Genomic DNA, 19,762 nt, shown 5'->3' on the forward strand with positions numbered 1-19,762 from the left:
CGTCCTTAATTAGCCTGGCCTACATGTGACCCCAGAACCACAGCAATATGGTTGACTCTTAACTGCCCTCTAAAATGGCCGAGCAAGCCACTCAGTTCAAGGGCAATTAGGTATGGGCAATAAATGCTGGTCTAGCCAGCAATGCCCACATCCCACGAACAAATAAAAAACAATGCCAATTTTGTACTATTTTTGTTCTTCCTTTTAGGAAGTTGATTTGAGAGAGAGAGAGAGAAATGATTGATCCCATTAGCTGATGTCCAGATCCTACAGATGAAAGAGGACAGTTTGCTAACCCATTGCCTCTTCACACAGCCTCTTCGTCAACTATATCATCTTACAAATGAATTCACAGTATACGTTGAAGGAAAGCCAATTTTTAATAACTCAAAAACATAAGGCAATTGTATAAAATTAACACTCAATTGTAACACACTCCACTTCCTACTTCCTGCCAAAAACATACATTCCATAGGAAATTAACATTAGATTGATGTTTGTAGCAAGTTCTTCCACACAGCTTTGTTTTCTTGAAGAAAAAAATACAATTCAAATAGTGCAAACTAGGTTTTCCCCTCATAGTTCACAAATGTATTTTATTTCATTAAATGCAAATCACAAAAGGATTGTGACTAATCAACTTTCTAAATAAAGTTTGTCCTGAAAAACAAGTAAAATTTTGCACAAAAATGACAAATTGGCAATACCAGCAGTCTGGTAATAGTATTCATTGGATAGGAAGGAAAGAATAGGATCTAACATTGATGCCTCAATTCTGCAGATTTTAATTCTTGGTGCTACTCTTGGAATTTTCCCCATAGCTTTCTTGATTCCACAGTTTTAGTAGTAGCTAAAAAGAATTTAAAAGTACAAATATCTGGGCCACATACTCTCATACATGTTAACAGACACCCATATCATACATCTTTGAATCTGGAACTTTTATACCAGTAGTGACTTTGGTAGTGGCATGTTACTACAGAGAAAGTGGCTATTTGACAGGGATAGTACCCTTCGAACTTAAAATTTCAATTAAATGTACCATGTTGAAAATTCTCATTTTAAAAATATACAGTTTGCACAGCATTGTAATAATGGCTTTCATCCTTAGAAAATTAGGTTCTCCCTGACTCCCTGTTATCCAGTTAAAAAAAGATTAAATGCCAGCTCACAGGATGTTTCGCTGCAAGACTCCCTCCACATCAGGTATCATTGTTAAATTCCTTCTAGAACTATCATTTCAGACTCTTCATGGGTTAAATTCATTAGAAAGCAACAATTCTGTAATACCTTACTTATTTCATAGGCCCGATACCGCAGTACCATAACTACACAAGCACACAGATTAGTTGTTTGAAAGTCATGATAAGTAACTTTATTTCTGGTGACCAGACCATTCCTGGGAGGAAAAAAAAAAATTCAGCCACGAGCAAGTTGCAGCTTCACTACAGGCATTGACTACACGCAGTCTGCCGGCATCCAGACAAAACTGAAGTTTCTTTCTCCAGAAGCACTGGCATGAACCCTCGCCAACAAAAGATTTCAGCACTTCTGGAACCAGCAGCAGTGCATCATTTAAACTCTCAGCTTTACCAAAGACAGGACTGCCATTGAAGACAGTAGTGTGAAGTATAGGCCCATCTGATGATTTAAATGGTAATACAGGACTGTACTTATGAGCTGAAAGACAAGACTAGACAATGCCATATTTTGCAAGAAAAAAAAACTGACCTGAAAAGGATTTCAAAATTTTGTTGGGGGGGGACAAACAAAGAAAGCTAATGTAAGGAGGCAACCATCAGATTGAAGAAACATCATAGCACTCGCCTAGTACATATCAAAATATCCCCACACTCTCATACACGTTAACAGACAGCCACATCATACATCATTGACTCTGGAAATTTTACAGCAATAGTGACTTGTGCCAATGGGAAGATAAAAATGATAATTGACAACCTGGATTAAATAAACTTTTATGCATGATGACAATAGGACTGAGAAACAGCATAGCAGAGGGAAAAAAAGGCAAGATCTTGTTCTTAAAATGATACATTAGATTTCCAATTTCAGACTGCTACGTGATATGAACTGATTGTGTTATTACCAATTTGACTCAGCACTTGCCGTATCTGCTGAAAATCCACAGGTCAATAGCAACATACTGTACATTAGCATCAAAAAGGTCAGATGGGAGCTGACCCATAAGTTATTCAATATCTCATCATTTGAACTAAATTTGCGTCAGTGGAGTCATTAGGATAATTGGAAGTCCATTGTACTTTACAATTTAATCAAAGGCATTCAGAGCTGTTCCATGAGGCAAAGGCCTTGGGTCAGAAGGGGAAAAAAAACACTGCAGCCTTTAAATTGAAACTTTATGTAACACTGTCTTTTCAGAAATCAGATCGTCTGTTTCTGGATTTTCAGACAACATACAGAATACCTGTCAATCTCCTGTACAATTTTGATAAAAGGGAACTTTCTTAATAGCCATATAGAATAAAAAGTAAGCAGAGATTCAATTTCAATGATTAAGAAAGGACATTTGTCCTTTTCAAAATCTTCTTTGCGATGTCAATAGAAAAAAAAATCCACCATGTCTAATGGATTAGAAAAATTAAAATCCAAAAATAAACATTTTGTTCATGTTTTCAGAGAATGACAAAATCATGAAAGATGGCTTTGGATGAAGAATCTATCTGATCTCTTCCAGAATTCCAACCCTACTATTAGAGGATCGAGCTATTTCACAAACAGATTCAATGGCCTCAAACACCCTTCTTGGCAACCAGTTCCATGGCTAAGCTCCCTTGCTATATTAAAAAAAGGTTCCTGATGCTTTTCACAACCTCAAACCCTTTGTTGCACTGACATATCTGCAAATATTGTTTCAGGTTTACTTTCTTTGTCCTAGTAAATATCTTGTTTACACTTCAAGATTCCACTCTCCGCAAGACATCAGTCATTCCTAAAAAGCTTTTCCTCTTGATGGAAAGGATCAACCTTGTCCTCCAGTGTGCTTGTTCTAGGACTTGAATGGCCCCTTTACATTGCACATATTAGTACTCCAGATGTGGACCAATAACAGCACTGAAATATTCTGCATGACTGGCATTGATTTGAACTCCAACAGATTTTGCAATACAACTTCAAATTATTATGGGCATTTTATGAGCAGTTACCTCTCGCAAGTCTCTTTTCCGCACCCCCTGCCCCACCCCCCACCCTGATAACTTTGTTGCACCTCCCAATATGTCAACTTCTGCTTCAGCACCTTTCCTAGTGGCTAGTGGGTTTTCAGTCAGCTGGTTGGAAAGTTCTAAAGATTGGGGGAGAAGTGACAAATGTACACGAAAGCATGTCCATTAAGAATCCAAGAAACAGAAGATTGCTTTACTATCTAGACTAAATTGTTACTTCATGGACTGTTCATTAAAGATAAAAGATATGCTGAAGTAAAAATAACTTCCCTAACATCAGCAAAACTGACTTCATTCCTTCGAAGCTTAGCCTATTCAAATGAATTGGGGGCAGAGGGACTGGAGAAAAAAAGCAGTACCCGTCACTTCTGTCCCTGGCTCAATCTTCTAGTCTATGGTACACCATTATTCAAAAAAAAATCCAGTTTTAGATATTGAGGTTAAAAACAGTTTGGCAAATATAACTGAAGTGAATTAAGCAGTTTTATATGAATCGGATCTTTATTAAAATGTGAGGATTAAAGAACTTTGTGTACAAATAGATTCCATTCTTTCAGTTCCTCTGTTCCCATTGTTATGTCTGGAAATCCACCAGGGGGCATTTATTCAGCATCTTTTCTGATCACACACTGCATAATAGATTGATACAGTACATGCCAGTTAATAGGAACTCTCTCTCAGTATTGCTCAGGCCCAGATTCATTGTATTTGATTTAAAGGAATGACTAGATAAAAGGAGGTTTTTGTTGATCAAGATTTTACAAAGACGACTTTTTGGCTATTAAATATTCCACAGTCTCAGTAGAAATGAACTACAATATTGCACTAAAAAGAGTTACGACTTTTACACAAATGAAGCTACACTACAGAATAATCAATGCCGCAAAGCTTTTATACAGCTGACCTTTTGAAATGCACAAGTCTCAATTATCCAGCAATAAACTGTAGTCAATTTTTTTTCTCATCTTCACTACAAGTAATTAAGATTTCAGTCCAGTGCAAACATATTCAACACCCCTAACACTGACATGTACTTTAAAAAAAGAGCAGAAAGCCAATTCACAATCCTTCATCTGATGATTGCAATTGTTCAGAAGTAGTCCGAACTAGTTCGAGAAAGAGCTGTGGAACAGTAATGGATTTGGGTGTTCATGTACACAGGTACAAAAAGGCAAACGGAATGTTGGCCTTTACCTGAACGGGGTTAGAATACAAAAAAGGGAAGTTATGGAGTACTGGGAGGCAATAGGGTGCATATACAGAGAAACTATTTCTCTGGTGAGGAATATCCAGAACAAGGAGGTATAATCTTAAAATTAGGTCTAGGTTAGTTAGCAGCGAAATCAGGAAGCATTTCTGTCCCCACACAAAGGGTTGTGTAAATTTGGAAATTGCTCCCAAAAAGGCTGTGGATGCTTTTGAGACTGAGATTGATTGATATCCTTACCCAACAAAAATCTAAAGGGCATGGAACAAAAGTGAGTAAAGCATTGAGGTTACAGATCAGTCATGATCTCATTCAATGGCGGAACAGACAGATGGGCTGGATGAACTACTCCTAATGGAATTGCCTTTGTATCGTTGGACTCAGGTTTGTATAATAATTGCAGCTTACATTCCTGTGGAAATAGCAATTATGAAAAAAGCATGATCAATTGTAGCTTAAGACAAGAGTAGGGCAGAACAATGTTGAATGATGTTCCTGGCGGCATTTATTCAGGATCAATCCTAAAATATATGAATTGTGGCAGTAAATCAAAAATGTGAAATGCAGAGGCTAAAACTCCTCAAACACAACACGCGATCTGTCTCCATGACGACCGCTAGCAGTTCTACATGTACCAACAGAGCGTGAAACCTCTCGTGTACCTGTTGTATCAATATTAGATTAAAATATGAAGGAATGAAAGTGACAGATTTCTAAACATCTCTACCAGGAAGTGGTAAATCTACAATAAACTAGCCTATACAATCGCAGCCTTAAATTGAATCTCAGGTAACATTTAAGATAGCCTAAAAAATAATCTTGTAGCTTGTGCAAAAAAGCAAAGCTGAAATTCAGTTTCAGTTAATCCATGCAAGGGACTTAAAACAAACTTAGCAAGGCACCATTTTAGACAGAAAAGAGGTTGGAACAAAGAATATCCATTCCAGGTTTTGGAGTGGACTAAATATTATAAATTTCAGGGTTTTATAAATAAAGGAAGAGAAAAAGAAACTATAAACTTGATATTCAGTGTGCCCTTGCCAGTTTTAAATTAAAAAGGGAACCACCTCTCAGTAGTATCCAGGGCCAGCCAGAACTTCCTCCACCAAAAAGATTTTTAGCTTAAAGAACCAATTGTGACAGGAGGCATGTGAGTCAAACAGCATTAACACATTTTAAAAATGAGCTTCCAAAACGCTTTCCTTACTTAAAAGTTTTTGAAGATTGTACCGCAGAAACCATTCTATAAACATTGCTGCAATATATGTGCGTCATCATTCTCTGAACCAACAATGTGTATTTTGAATTGCAGCCAAGACAAAACCCCTCAGAAAAGAAACTTTTGAGTTGGATATATATGATTAAATTGCTCACTTTGCTGGATATGGACAAGGATTTAAGAGTAATCTTTAAGGGTTTGAACCAGAGGCAACACATTGGTACAAGAACTGATCTAGATTTAGAGGCAAACTCCAGCATTCAAAAGAACTTTGACTTCTGAATGCAATTCATACCTTTGGTCCCATTTCCACATTTCAGTTCCTTTTACTAGTGGTGTGATTTGATAAATTCTGGTGCAAAGTATGGTACATTATTGGGGATGCGGGGAGAAATTAAATATATGAGCACAGAACTTCCTCTGAAGTGTTTAAAATCGATCAATATTTTTCCATCATTCCAATTTAACATTTAATTCAACTAACTAAGTCGAGCTAGTTTTTTTCCTCCAAGGAGCTTGCTCATAACACCAATACTTTCAATGATCAACCACAAACATCAGCATTGCGTGAACGCAATTGAAAGATTTTGGTAGAATAAGAGTTCAAATCAATTCAAAATGTTATCTATGGTATCAATTCCATAACTGGATACATGAAACTGACTAGTACAGACCCCCAAGACATTTGTAGTACACGTTCAGGACCTTTGATATCAACAGGACTCCCAGTCAGTGGGAATCCTGAATCCTGGCTCCTTTGGCACATGCTTGGATATCTGCAACTTCTACCACAATATTAGACATAAAAGGAAAGGTCATTAATGGCCTCCCTCCAATGTGTATATATTAAATTGTAAAAAAAAAGTTGCAAACTTACAAGTTTATTTGAATAAATAAGCACATGTTAAAAGCTCCATGGATATAGAGGGAAATATTTTGGACAGGAATAAATCTCAATTTTGACCAATGTTCAACCCTTGCAGTCCCCCAAATTGAGTTTTTTTTTTAAAAAGACATTTAAATGCAAATTTGGCTCACACAAAAGAAAAACTGTAAAAACAAAGTCCTTAACATGCCAGCTAACAATACTTCAAAACACAGTAGCTGCAATGTTGTGCAAGTTGATGAGATTTTTTTGGCAACAAAAGCTTGCTAGTAGCTGTAAAGAGACAAAGGAGTATCTTCTTCCATCATGTCATCCTAGAAATTGAAGCAAAAATTAGTTTAGAAACTTCAAATAGAAGATCCTACCATCCCTGCTCTGTTAAAAATAAGTTATCATCACATCATGCACCATTCCTGGTGTCATTCTGAGTAGCTACTTGAGTGCGCACAAGCACAGCTCTCTTATTGATTGCTCTGTAATGGCAGCAATGTTGACTGAAAGAGGAGACTGGAAACATTCCATTTTTAGAGATCATTGCCACAAAGTTGTACCAAATCATTCTGACCAGAATGCACAATACACAGACTCCAACATTCTCACCCAAAAGAGAGCGACTACAGACAATCCAGGTTACAAAGAAGAAATTTGTTTCAGACAAACACAGAATAATCAGATTTCAGCTAAAGGACAATGTCTGCACCATTCTCAACATAGAACCTGAACTGTCTTCTTCTCCCGAGTATTAGCAAACTTTTATGTGCAATTAGACCCAGCGATGCCGGCATTCCAACAAGCCACTATAGAAATTGGCTAAGATCTCCAAAATTATATTTTGTTACACATTAACAGCTATCCACACCCACCCCCCTCCCCGCACCACCATGCTGCTGGTTAGTGCGTTGACAGATGTGCCATTTTATAATAGGGGCAATATGCCATCTAACAAACAATGCATCATCGGGGCCATTGTTTATATTGACCAAATAAGACAAATTCTGTCCTGTCAAATGAAAAAAAAGAGTGGCAGGGAAAAAGGTTACAGGAAGTAACTGTGACACTTACAGGAAATGCACATTATACCCAAGGGACATGGAATTCCATTGGGGTTCTACCAATCTGCATTTACTGGAGACTGGCAAAACCCCCAATGCAACAGAATTGGTTACGTTGGGTCTCCACATTTTTGATGATTTCCACATTACCATCTGAGGGACTGAATGTCTGTTCACCCCTGACAAGGAAAATGACAGGTCACATGTGGGGACTTCCTAAACCAGGAGGTCCTGCTGCTGTCCCTCACCTCAGAAACCAGTGTTCCAGTACTGGATGGTGCACTGAAAGACAAGGGACATGGGTCCTATTGGTGAGGTTAAGGCCTAGCAAGGAGCCTGGACTCAGGACAATTTAAAAAAACTTCCTTGCCAATCAGAACAGTGTCTGGAGATGGGGGAGGGGATGGGGGGCGGGGGCAAGAAGGGATGTCTGGTAACACCCACTGTCATGAGTTTCTTTGTGTTATCTTAAGCAACACAATGAGGTATGTGGATTCCAGTTCCTTGAAGATCTGTAGAATGTTTATTAGCAGCTAAACTAGTACATACAGAGCAAACTATATACAGAACCTTTGTCCAGGGTGTTACAGTGCAGAGTGACCATGGCTTCTAGTCACATGACTACATCCTGGTACTTAGTTCATTAGCATACTGAGTTCTTAAAGGGACATCACTCTTAAAGCAATCATACAACACCCACCAATAGTTTCCTGGTACATGGGGAAAACAGGCATTTAAGTAGCCAGCTGCAAGTGGTATTTCCATTCTCCAACCTTGTGCAAATGAGGTATCCTGAAGTAAAGAGTAATCCACAGAACCAGAAACTAATTCATTCACAGCACAATGGAACCCACTTCAGATCAACTCTGATCAAATGTTCAGTTCATCACCACAAAAGAATACCATTTCAATTCCAGTGTCATATGGTTACAGCATCAATAAACATTACAACAGAGTGAACAGTAGCAAATAGCATTAAAAAGGTGCACAACTAAAAGGACATATTTCTTTGGCAAGTGGGAGTTAATATTAAAGGTTTCACCATATTAAATAAAAACTTAAGAAATCAGGAGTTGAGGTACCAGGACAGTTACTTTCATTATTACTCTTACCATTGGAAGCTCATGAAGGCGCCTGAACTCTGGTTGGTTGACTCGCTGACGGTACTTCATAAATCCAAGAATTGAAACAATTCCAATAATTATAAAGAAAACTGTGATCATTCCTATAACCAGAGGGTCCATTTTGGTTTGGTTTGGATTAGAAACTGACTTCCCTGTTTAAAAGGAAAAGGCACTTTTACTTGTACAGCCTTATATCAAGTCAGTTGGAGTTTTCCTCCACACCACCCTTCAACTTGTCTAATCGTTAACTTACCATAACAAACTTCCCTATTTCCTTCGACAGTCAGAATCAGCAAAATTATCATTGGTCTGAAAGTTCTAAGAGCGTTCCAAAAGATCCTATTTTCTCTTTTTTTGTGGCAGTATCACACACTATTTGCCATAGCTTTTTGTGTGTCCTCCCCCAAATTAACCTCACGTTGGAAGACGATGTGCATCAAAAACTTTAGAAAGTGGAAGGGTGATTTATCTGAGGTTTTTAAGACGATAAAGAAACAAAAAAGGTTGCATAGAAACAGGCCATTTGGCACAAATAGTCTGTGCTGATGTTTATACTCCACACAAGTCTACTCATAGAGCAGATACAGATTAACTATTTCCTTTGATGGTGGATCCAGAACAAGGGAGCATAAATCTTAAAATGAGAGAGATGGCCAATCCCCCATCACCACAGACATAAGGCAGTGGAAATCTGGAATGCTCATCCCAAAAAGGCAATAAATGTTGGACCAGTTGAAACTTAAGACTAGGATCAGTAAGTTTTTGTTGGGTAAGGGTATCAAGGGATAGGAAGAAAAGGCAAATAGAACTGAGGTACATATCAGTCATAATCCAACAAAATGGGATAACAGGCTCAAAGGGCTGATAGAGACGGATCACGGCTGGGCCAAAAAACACTGTCATCAAGTATAGGACGAGGAAACAAGAGGATGGTCGGCTGTGGCATGGCACTAGTTCAGGAAGAATAGGTTACAAGGTTAACCTGATATCTGCGAGCTTAACCAAGTTTGCCTATCGAGAACTGCAATTGTTACACCCTTGTTCAAAAAAGGGTGCAAGGACAAACCAGCAACTACAGGCCAGTCAGTTTAACCTCGGTGGTAGGAAAGCTTTTAGAAATGATAATCCAGGACAAAAGTTGTCAGTTGGACAAATGTGGATTAATTAAGTAAAGCCAGCACAGATTTGTTAAGGATAAATCTTGTTTAACAATCTTGCTTGATTTTTTTCGATGAGGTAGCAGAGAGGGTTGATGAGGGTAATGTGGTTGATGTGGTGTACGTGGATTTCCAACAAGTAGTCACCAAGTTAAAGTCCATGGAATAAAATGGACAGTGGCAGCACAGATAAAAGTTGGCTGAGTAACCGGAAGCAAACAGCAGCGGTGAAGAGGTATTTTTCAGACTGGAGGACAGTATATAGTGGTATTCCCCTGGGGGCTGGTCTTAGGGCCACTGTTTTTCCTGATTTATATTAATGACCTAGACTTGGCTGTGCAGGCCATAATTGCAAAATCTGCATATGACACAAAACTTGGAGGTATAGTGAACTGTGAGCAGGATAGTGATAGACTTAAAGATGATTTAGACAGATTGGTGGAATGGACAGACATGTGACAGATAAAATTTAATGCAGAGAAGTGTGAAGTGATTCATTTTGGTAAGAAGAACGAGGAAAGGCAATATAAAATAAAGGATACAATTCATTGAAGGTGGCAGGACAGGTTGAGAAGGCAATAGGATCCTAAGCTTTAGAAACAGAGGCATAGAGTACAAAAGCAAGGAAGTTATGATGAACCTTTATAAAACACTGGTTCAGCCTCAGCTGGAATATTGTGTCCAATTCTGGGCACCGCACTTTAGGATAAATGTGAAGACTTCAGAGATTTATCAAAATGGTTCCAGGGATGAGGAACTTCAGTTACGTGGATAGATTGGAGAAGCTGGGGTTGTTTTCCTGAGAGGAGGTTGACAGGAGATTTGATAGAGGTGTTCAAAATCATGAAGGGTCTGTACATAGTAGACACAGAGAAATTGTTCCCAATGGAAGGGTAGAGAACCAGAGTTTACCAATTTAAGGCGATTGACAAAAGAACCAGAGAAGACATGAGGAAAACTTTTTTTTAAATCAGCGAGTGATTAGGATCTGGAATGCACTGCCTGAGAGTGGTGGAGGAAGATTCAATTGTGGCTTTCAAAGGGAATTGGATAATTATCTGAAGAGAATAAAGTTGCAGGGAAAAGGCATGGTAGTGGACCTAGCTAAGTAGCTCTTATAGAGTGCCGGCACAGACACGACTGGCTGAATGGCCTCCTTCTGTGCTGTTACTATTCTATGATTTGACGGTAGTTTGGTTTTCTCCAAAGTCATCTAGTTCCCTTCGAAGACTAAATAAATTTATAATTTGCACTGTGTGGAATCTAATGACAATGATAGAGAACAGGTTCAATTGGCCAAAGTGTGTTTTCTCAATCCATCCTTTATGTTGCTAGATCATTTAAAAAAAAAACCATGGATTGCATAGCTCTATCTCCATCCATTCCATATCCACTAAAAGGAATAGGAGAATCTCAGAAATACAGGCTGCTTAACCCTCCCCTTTTTCAGGGTTCAGTTATGGAAGCCCATACGTATCCGTTTTCTACAATTCCATTTTTTCCCCAAACCATACTAAATAACTGGCAAATGTAGAGAATTGACAACACAAAGATTACACAGAATATACACCATAGAAACAGGCCTTTTGGCCCAACTAATCTGTGCTGGTGTTTATACTCCACACGAGTCTCCTCACAGGAGATAACAAGGCTCCTAAATCACCCACCATTCACCATCGTTTTGGTGTTGGCCAAATTCTCCTCGCTATGCTGCACAGAAAATGATGTGGCTGCTTTGTTGATTGTTGTACTACTTGTGGCAGCTGTTTGCACTGTGGTGGTGACTCTTGTACGACTGGTGGACAAGGCCACTGTAATGGTGGATGTCACTCCAGGGCCACTAGATGTCACTGTAGTTGCTACGGTCTTGGCAATCTGCAAAGTTGGCTGCATTGGCAGGGTTTCAGACTCTGGAGACTGTGTAGTTAGCATGTCATTGGCTGACTCTAAAATGAAACACAAGAGACGCTCATTTATGTAAAATAATTCAGCAACATTGAAGGCCCAGTTAATTCAAGGGGAATAATTTCTCTCCTCCCCAACTCTCAGCTTAGACTTGAAAAATATTGCAATAACTCAATATAAATAATCATTGAGGGTCTTTGTCAAGGATCTATGCCAGGTATGAGGATGAGTTTCAATTATTAGCTGAAAGTACTTTGCTCAAATATAAGACATGTTAAACAAAAACTTCAGAAAAAAGAGATCATCAAGATTGAATTTTAGAAAGTTATCTCAAAGCATATGGGCTGCACAGTGGCGCAGTGGTTAGCACCGCAGCCTCACAGCTCCAGCGACCCGGGTTCAATTCTGGGTACTGCCTGTGTGGAGTTTGTAAGTTCTCCCTGTGTCTGCGTGGGTTTTCTCCGGGTGCTCCAGTTTCCTCCCACAAGCCAAAAGACTTGCAGGTTGGTAGGCAAATTGGCCATTATAAATTGCCCCTAGTATAGTATAATATAGTGACAGGTGGGGATGTGGTAGGAATATGGGATTAGTGTAGGATTAGTATAAATGGGTGGTTGATGGTCGGCATTCACTCGGTGGGCCAAAGGGCCTGTTTCAGTGCTGTATCTCTAAACTAAACAATAAGGTAATCTTGATCACTTTGGCCTCCCACTATTGGCGTTATAATTCACAGGATCAGAGAAAAATGTCTAAGCTTTATCTTTAACCTCATTAATTTGAGCAAGTAGTCAATTTCCCATCACAGCAATACAAAAGCAGTAGTAGAACAATGCAAGTAACGGTCTGAAGCTAAAATTTAAAACAGAAAATGCTGAAAATGTTCAGCAGGTCAGGCAACACCTGTGGGCGAGAGAAACAGAGTTAACATTTCAGGTCGATGACATTTCCCCAGAACTCAGACCTGTAGTGGCCTGAAGCTAATAGCACCTACACAGCACCACTGAAAGAAAGCTGTTGTTACAACCAGGTGAGAAAGGTGTCCTCGGTTCCCTCGCAGCCTTCACCTGGTCTCACTAACAGGATTTAATTTTAAACACACCATGTTTTTAGTTCCCCCTTGGGTGAATCCTTGCTCACCGCTTTCCAATTATAAGGCAAAGAAACCAACACAAACAGGGTTTCTTAGGTTTAAAGAAGAAAAGTTGAAATTTATTAAACGTGAACTTAAACTCTAATTCGGTTAATGCCCACGGATACACGACGCGCCCACGCTAGCATGCATTTGCGATACACACATGCAAATAGAGACAGAAAAGAGTAGAAGAAAAATAAAGTGGAAAGGCTTAAGGCAATATCTGAGGAGTTGTTGTTAAGGTTCTTCATGCTCACTGTAGAGTCCTTGATTGTAGGTAGATCTTGCTTTTCGTTAAACCTTGTTCACTGTAGGAGACTTTTCTCTCTTGGGGTTCATGTGTCTTCAGTGGATTCAGAGGCTTGTGAGAAAGAGACGGGAGCAGACAGGAGAGAGATCTTCTCAGTCCAGGAGCAAACGGACACTCTGCCTTCAAACTCTCTGCGGCCAGTTCAAAAGAAAACCCTGGAACAGCAAGAGAGTCATGTGACCAGTCCTGGCCCTTGTGGATTGTATCCTCCTTAGCTGACCCTGGAATGCGCTTCTTCACCTACGATGTCTGTTAGTATGCAAATGTTTCTTTTCCAGCTATGCTGATCTGTTTAACAAGTCATTTCCTCGCTCCAACAACAGTTAAAAATCAATGTTCATGACAAAATTGATGTGCCTCATTCTTGGCAGGTGGGGGCCTAACATGACAATCTGAAGAGTTTTTGTTACGACTCTTCGAACTCACTGTAGAGTCCTTGATTGTAGGGAGATCTTGCTTTTTGTTGGGACCCAGTATTCTTCTTAAACATTGTTCGCTGTAGGAGACTTTTCTCTCTTGGGGTTCATGTGGCTTCAGAGGCTTGTGAGAAAGAGATGGCAGCAGACAGGAGACAGATCTTCTCAGTCCAGTAGCAAACAGACTGTCTGCCCAAACTGTTTGTACAAATTCAAAAAACTCAGGTTGCTCAGCAGGTTAGTCATGTGACTAAAATAAAAGCAAAATACTGTGGATGCTGGAAATCTGAAACAAAAGACCTGCTGAGTGAATCCAGCATTTCTTGTTTTTGTTGTAGTCATGTGACTAGCTGGTTTGCCTATGTCCATTTGTGTATTCGGCCATCTTAGCAGTCAACCTGGAATGTGAGCTCCCCCACCTTCAACGTCTGGTGATCAAAAGTCCATTGTGGGTTCACTGTGTCAGGGAATGGCGCTTTTTCCTTCCAAACACTGTCTGTTAATATGCAAATGGCTTTTCCAGCCACGGCTGATCTGTTTAGCAACTCCCATCTTCACTCCAGTAACAGTTTAAAAATCAATGTGCATGACAAAATTATTGTGCCTCATTCTTGGCAGGTGGGGGCCTAGCATGACACTGTGCACACTGATTACATTGGTGGCCTAGAATCATACCTCTACAAAAATTTACAAATTTGCACAAAACTCAAGTTCTCAATGCTGCAGAATAGGAGTTGGGATTTTCAACCCCTACAACGTACATACCCCACACCCCCAACATTTCAAAAATTGGATAAATCCAGCAATTCTTTTTTCAAAAAGTGACAAACTTTCTATGTTTTCTTCAATTTTCTCAATTAAGGGAAAGAAAGGTCAAGTTTTTCTTTAAAATAAACTGCTTTGCAACCTTTCTCAGCCAGAGGAGTGATGGGTGCAGTGAGGAACAGTTGTTCTGATCACCTGGTTGATTTTCTAGAGGTAACTTTTAATTTGGGAATTTAATTTTTTTTAATGCAAGACAAATGAAAACACCTGGTTTGAGAAGCTAGCAAACAAATCCAGGGTGGTTACAAATCAAAGGGTGGCCCATCTTTATTTAGTAAATTCAAATTGGGAAGTGTGAAGACCCTACACAATGGGAACCCCTCTTAACTTGTTGATGGAGATGATGTGTTTGCAGATACGTCAGTCAGGAGTTTAAATTATTTATATGATTTCCCAGATCAAAAAGATTTGGAGTTGGAAATAATTAGTTTTAATTGCTATCTGGGACATCCCACGTGTAACATTTTACTATGGAGATAGATGATACAGGGGGTGCCTGTTGTTTGCTGTATGCACTTGCTGACACACACACATAGCTCTTGGAAAAGCAGTTGGCTTTTGGGCAAGCTGATGGCTTCAAACGAGCAGTTGGCTTCTGGAAGTCAGCTGGACTCGGGAGAAAAGCGACCATCAGGAACCAGGGATGTTTCGGTTTTGAGGCAAGCCTGTGCTCAAGCTGGGAAGTCCAGATTCAGGAAGTGGTCTCATACCGTGGAAAACAGCTGAGAAATTAAGGAAGTGAATTCTTAAGAGCTGTGGTACACTTTGGATTAGTCCCAGGAGAAGTGAACAAACCACAAAGATCCTATAAAGTATAGGGAACTCCTGCGGTGGAAGTAAAAGTCAAACAGAAGTGTTCTATAGATTTTAAGTTTAAAATATAAATGTCTCAATCTGTACTGTTAAGTTAGTAGTGTTTTGCTTTGTTTAATTCTTGTAACGTTTTTATTTAAAACATGAAATCTTGTGGTGTAATTCTTTCAGTAATAACTGGGAATACAACTTTCTCTTTTTAAAAGTTAATGGCACCTAATGGGATCGTAACAGTAGACAATAGATCCTGAGGGCTCCATTACCCATTCTTAATGCATTTTAAAGAGTCGTAATATTCAATGTGCCAATACGTTATTTTTAGAAATCCACAGCAATATTTTATGGCACCTTCCCTGCTCCATCTCCTCAGTATGCATATTATGTCAAGCTGTTCTCCAAAACAAATCATTTGATGGACTAAGCTTTAGTGGAAGTTTTTATGGTATATATCACAGTATTTTAGTTCAAATCCTACCTAGGGGGTTAAGACCAATGGGTTTTAATCTATTTCTCTAAAAATCCACAGCACAGCAGTGGCTTTCAGGATGGCATTAAATTTTAACACAAGTTATCCACAATGAATAAGAAAAGTCTTACTTTTTGATTCCTTCTGTCCGGCAGATGTTGTAGGAGAGACACTGGTCGGCTCAGCTGTGATTTCATATCTATAGTCTTTAGCAGTTGAAGACATTTTCCCAATTGTCCCCATTTGCTGTGGGACTCTTGTAGTATTGACAATAGAGCCATTAGTGACATGACCATTTCTCTCAATCACAGCAGGGCCAACACTGACATTCACTGATTTTGCACTGAGACTGCTGGTATTTGTAGGACTTTCAACTGGTGTGTTAACTTGGATTTCTGTTTCATTTCCTGCTTCAAGGTCACTGCCTGTATCATTAATAGCAATCCCATTCTTTTTGGTCAGGTTACTCATACCTAGAGTATCATTTAGAACGCTGACAGTTGAATTTTCTGATGAATAGTCAAAGCCAGTTCCACTTTTCAGGGTTGGAGTAGTGGTAAAGCCTGCAGTGCTTCCAATGCCTGTGTCACGGATGGGGTTACCACTGGTTGCAGTTGAGTTATTTGATCCCATTGTAGTTGTTGACAAATTAAATACGGATGTTGCACCACTGGGCATCGTTACTACTGCATCAACTGGGCCTGTTGTAGAATTTCCTACATTAAAAATGGAAAGCAGAAGTAAATTCTCAATGGGAAGGATTGATAAATAGAACAGTAGGCTACAGTGTGATCGATCAGCATCCAAATCAAAACATGTTCATTTAGCTATGGAGTCACAGTAGCCTGCAACATTTCATGCAGATTGACTTATCAAGAAGTTAAAAGAAATTTCTTCTAGTATATCCCTCAAGTTCACCTACACTAAGAGCAGACTGTTCTATTTCACAATGCAAGAAAGGCAGTATCATTTTTATTTCACAGAGTTGAGAGAAATTACACCATAATCCTGAGGGTAGGGTAGGGAGTAGATAGACAAACAGATGAACATAACTTGTCAAAAAGATGCAGGTTTGGGAGATTGGGGGGGAGGGAAGGGAGAGAATTCAACCACTTATGGCTCCCTGTATATATCAATATAATTGGTCAAAGGCTCCCATCCCCATTGCACATCATCATTCCCTGATATACAATATACAATTAGGTTTCCCAGCACTTTAACCAGATGAGATGAGGCAGTGTGGTCACCGTGATTCAGCCTTCCTGTAGGGAGGCCCCTTTCATCAGATTAGATTAACGGTGATCAACAGGACAGGAGTTGGCCAGTGAAAACTCACATCCAACTTCAAAACCATCATTTTTAAAAGTATGCTTTTTCTTCCCAACATGTCATCGGGCGATGAACTAATTGCATCCACGACAGTCATGTGATCTACTCCCGAGCTTTTGCAGTAATACACTGTACTGGCAACACAGAGCAGTGTAAAAAACAAACAAACTAAACAGTCTGGGAATGCACCTCCTTCCAAATTTCTCCTGCTATAGGGAAGTGCCTGGCTTCAGAATTGGAAAATCAGAGATGTGGGTCCCATCACTTCAATGTACAGCATGCCAGTGCACCAATAAGGTGTCCCGGGTAGTATTCCTGTTTTTTTGTTTTTAAAAAAAGCTTTTCTATTCGACACCAAAAGGAGTAATCCCCTCTCCCTAAAAAAAAAACGTTAATACCAACTATACATTTTCACAATTTCCTCACTCAGAAGGCAAGAGTTGCAATTTTACTCCTTCGACAGCACCTTCCAAACCTGCAACCTCTACCACCTAGAAGTAAAGGGGAACAGATGCATGGGAACACCACCATCTGCAAGTTCCCCTCCAAGCCACACACCATCCTGATTTGGAATTATATCACCATTCTTTCACTGTCGCTAGATCTAAATCCTGGAACTCACTCCTTAATGGGGCTGTGGGAGTTCTCGCAGCAGATGGACTGCAGCGGTTCAATAAGGCGGCTCACCACAACCTTCGCAAGGGCAATTAGGGATGGGCAACAAATGCTGGCGTTGCCAGTGACTCTCACATCCCATGAACGAATAAAAACACATTTAGATGATTACGTGATTATGAAAGGGTAGTGTCCTATCTCACTATTTCTACCATTGTGTTTTAAACAAGTTCAAATGAATTAGTGGCAATTTCACATTTCTTTGCTTTTGCAATTGAATCAATCTGGGCAGTTTCAATCTAGTTCCAAGTGAGCATAAACTACTACGTAAAATTACCTATAGTGTCGTATAAAATTTCCAATCTGAGGTAATGGAGTTGGATCTCCATCTGGATATCAGTTCTTATCTGCACAATTTGACTTTCAGTGGTCATAGTTTTGTCATACTTTTTGGGCCAACATTTTCCCCTCAGTTAACAGAAATTTCTCATGACTAAAATAAACAGTTTAAAATAAATTACATATTTCACAATAATGATTACACATTAATTGAATTGTCTTTTGCTGCCCTCATTAAGGTTTCTTTTGAAGGCCTCAGCCTTACTGTCTCAAAAGAAAATAGCTTGGACTGGTTATCTTTTTCCCAGAGCTGGGACCGTGCATGCCGAATCTGGATTTTCCTGAACAGGAAAAATGCCTCTAATGTACAAAGATTCTCCACTACCAATCAACTGTACATATGGAATAATTTGGTTTAATTTCTAGCCTTTGTTCAGTAATTTTTTTTCCAAGTAATTTTAAAAACAAGGCATCCAATTTCAAAAGCTGTATTAATAATGAATGTAATTTTTTCTTTAAAGAGAAGTGTGTGTGTGAGGCATGGCGTGAGATGTGTTCTATAAACTTCAAAAATTTGGAGAAAGAAAGAACAGGACAGCAAAGAGTCTTTCCTCATTCTAATTTGATTTAAATATCACAAGTAAGTAGAATTTTGAAAGCAAGCAAAAGAGCATATGTAGGAAAAATATTGAGAATGGTGGTGAGGGGGGTTTGGAGCGAAGAGAGTATTAAGCACAAGATAAGCAAAAGCAGAACAAAATGGAGAGAAAAGGATACAAAAGGTTGAGTGGGTAATTCAAAAAGGGACAGAGGTATAAATAATGATGGGAAAGGGATCAGATAGTGGAAAGATGGAGTTTAGGGACTGATAGTAGTGAGGAGTTAAGGAGAAACACAAGTGATGGGCTGCAATGGGAAGGGAGTCATTGAGGCCACACGTTCCATGTAATCACATTTCAAATACATTCAGCAACTGTTGGTGACTTATTTCCCAACCATATCAAATGCCACACTGTTCACCACCTCCCAACTGAACAGAAAGAAAGCATAGTAATAAAACAACTTATCTTATTTCATACTTATACAGGTAAATTGTGCCAGCTTCAAATTATACATTTAATACAAATAGATTGTGCGTTTCAGGTCATGTTTAACATTCAAGCTGTGAATAAATGCTATGGGCTGATGCATTCATTTCACACAGCTCCAACAGCTATATAACTGTTTAGCAATAATGCTATGGGCTGTTTGGTGAGGAAAACCTTCGCATGATGGATTGGCAAATCTCCCCAGCTATTTGCTTTACTCTCTGGTGACATCTTTTAAAAAAAAGTTACAAGAAATAAACTTGACAGCACAAGGTCCCATAAGCTCCATTTGTACTGGTACTTGGAGCTGTTCCAGTCTAATTTGCTACATGGTACCGATTGATTGAAGGAATACAATAACCTTATCCTTGAGTTGTCATTGGAAAAAATACACTACCATATCTGAAATCAGAGGCAGGGCTCCAATTTAAAATTGTTATCTTCAAAACTTAAGGTGAGCTGCTGAAAAAGACATATTCCTCCAATTGGCTGCCATTCTCAACACACCCCACCTCTTTTTTTCCCCCTTCCCACACGTAGTAGAGCATCAGGACCCACAGTCTGTTGGAGCTAGGGCTAATTTCAAAAATAATGAGGCATCAACATGTATGACAAAAATGAAAAACAAGATCTAAAAGAGAACAGTGCAGGAACTGGCCAGGTACAGGGGTGGATA

General features: G+C 39.2%; 1 protein-coding gene across 1 annotated transcript in view; it reads right to left on the reverse strand.

Moving 5' to 3' along the window:
* Positions 1-361: 361 nt before the first annotated feature.
* LOC137372786 (mucin-21-like) overlaps positions 362-19,762 on the reverse strand; it is a 66,063-nt gene continuing 46,662 nt past the window's right edge. Inside the window, exons 2-5 of the mRNA XM_068037035.1 lie at positions 15,847-16,431; positions 11,516-11,794; positions 8,680-8,843; positions 362-6,829 (exon numbers count right to left, since the gene is read on the reverse strand). Coding sequence (XP_067893136.1) covers positions 6,782-6,829; positions 8,680-8,843; positions 11,516-11,794; positions 15,847-16,431 — 1,076 coding nt within the window. The 3' untranslated portion in view covers positions 362-6,781. The remainder of the gene's footprint in view (positions 6,830-8,679; positions 8,844-11,515; positions 11,795-15,846; positions 16,432-19,762) is intronic.

The sequence above is a fragment of the Heterodontus francisci genome, chromosome 8 (genome assembly GCF_036365525.1).
Source record: "Heterodontus francisci isolate sHetFra1 chromosome 8, sHetFra1.hap1, whole genome shotgun sequence".
Classification (NCBI taxonomy): domain Eukaryota; kingdom Metazoa; phylum Chordata; class Chondrichthyes; order Heterodontiformes; family Heterodontidae; genus Heterodontus; species Heterodontus francisci.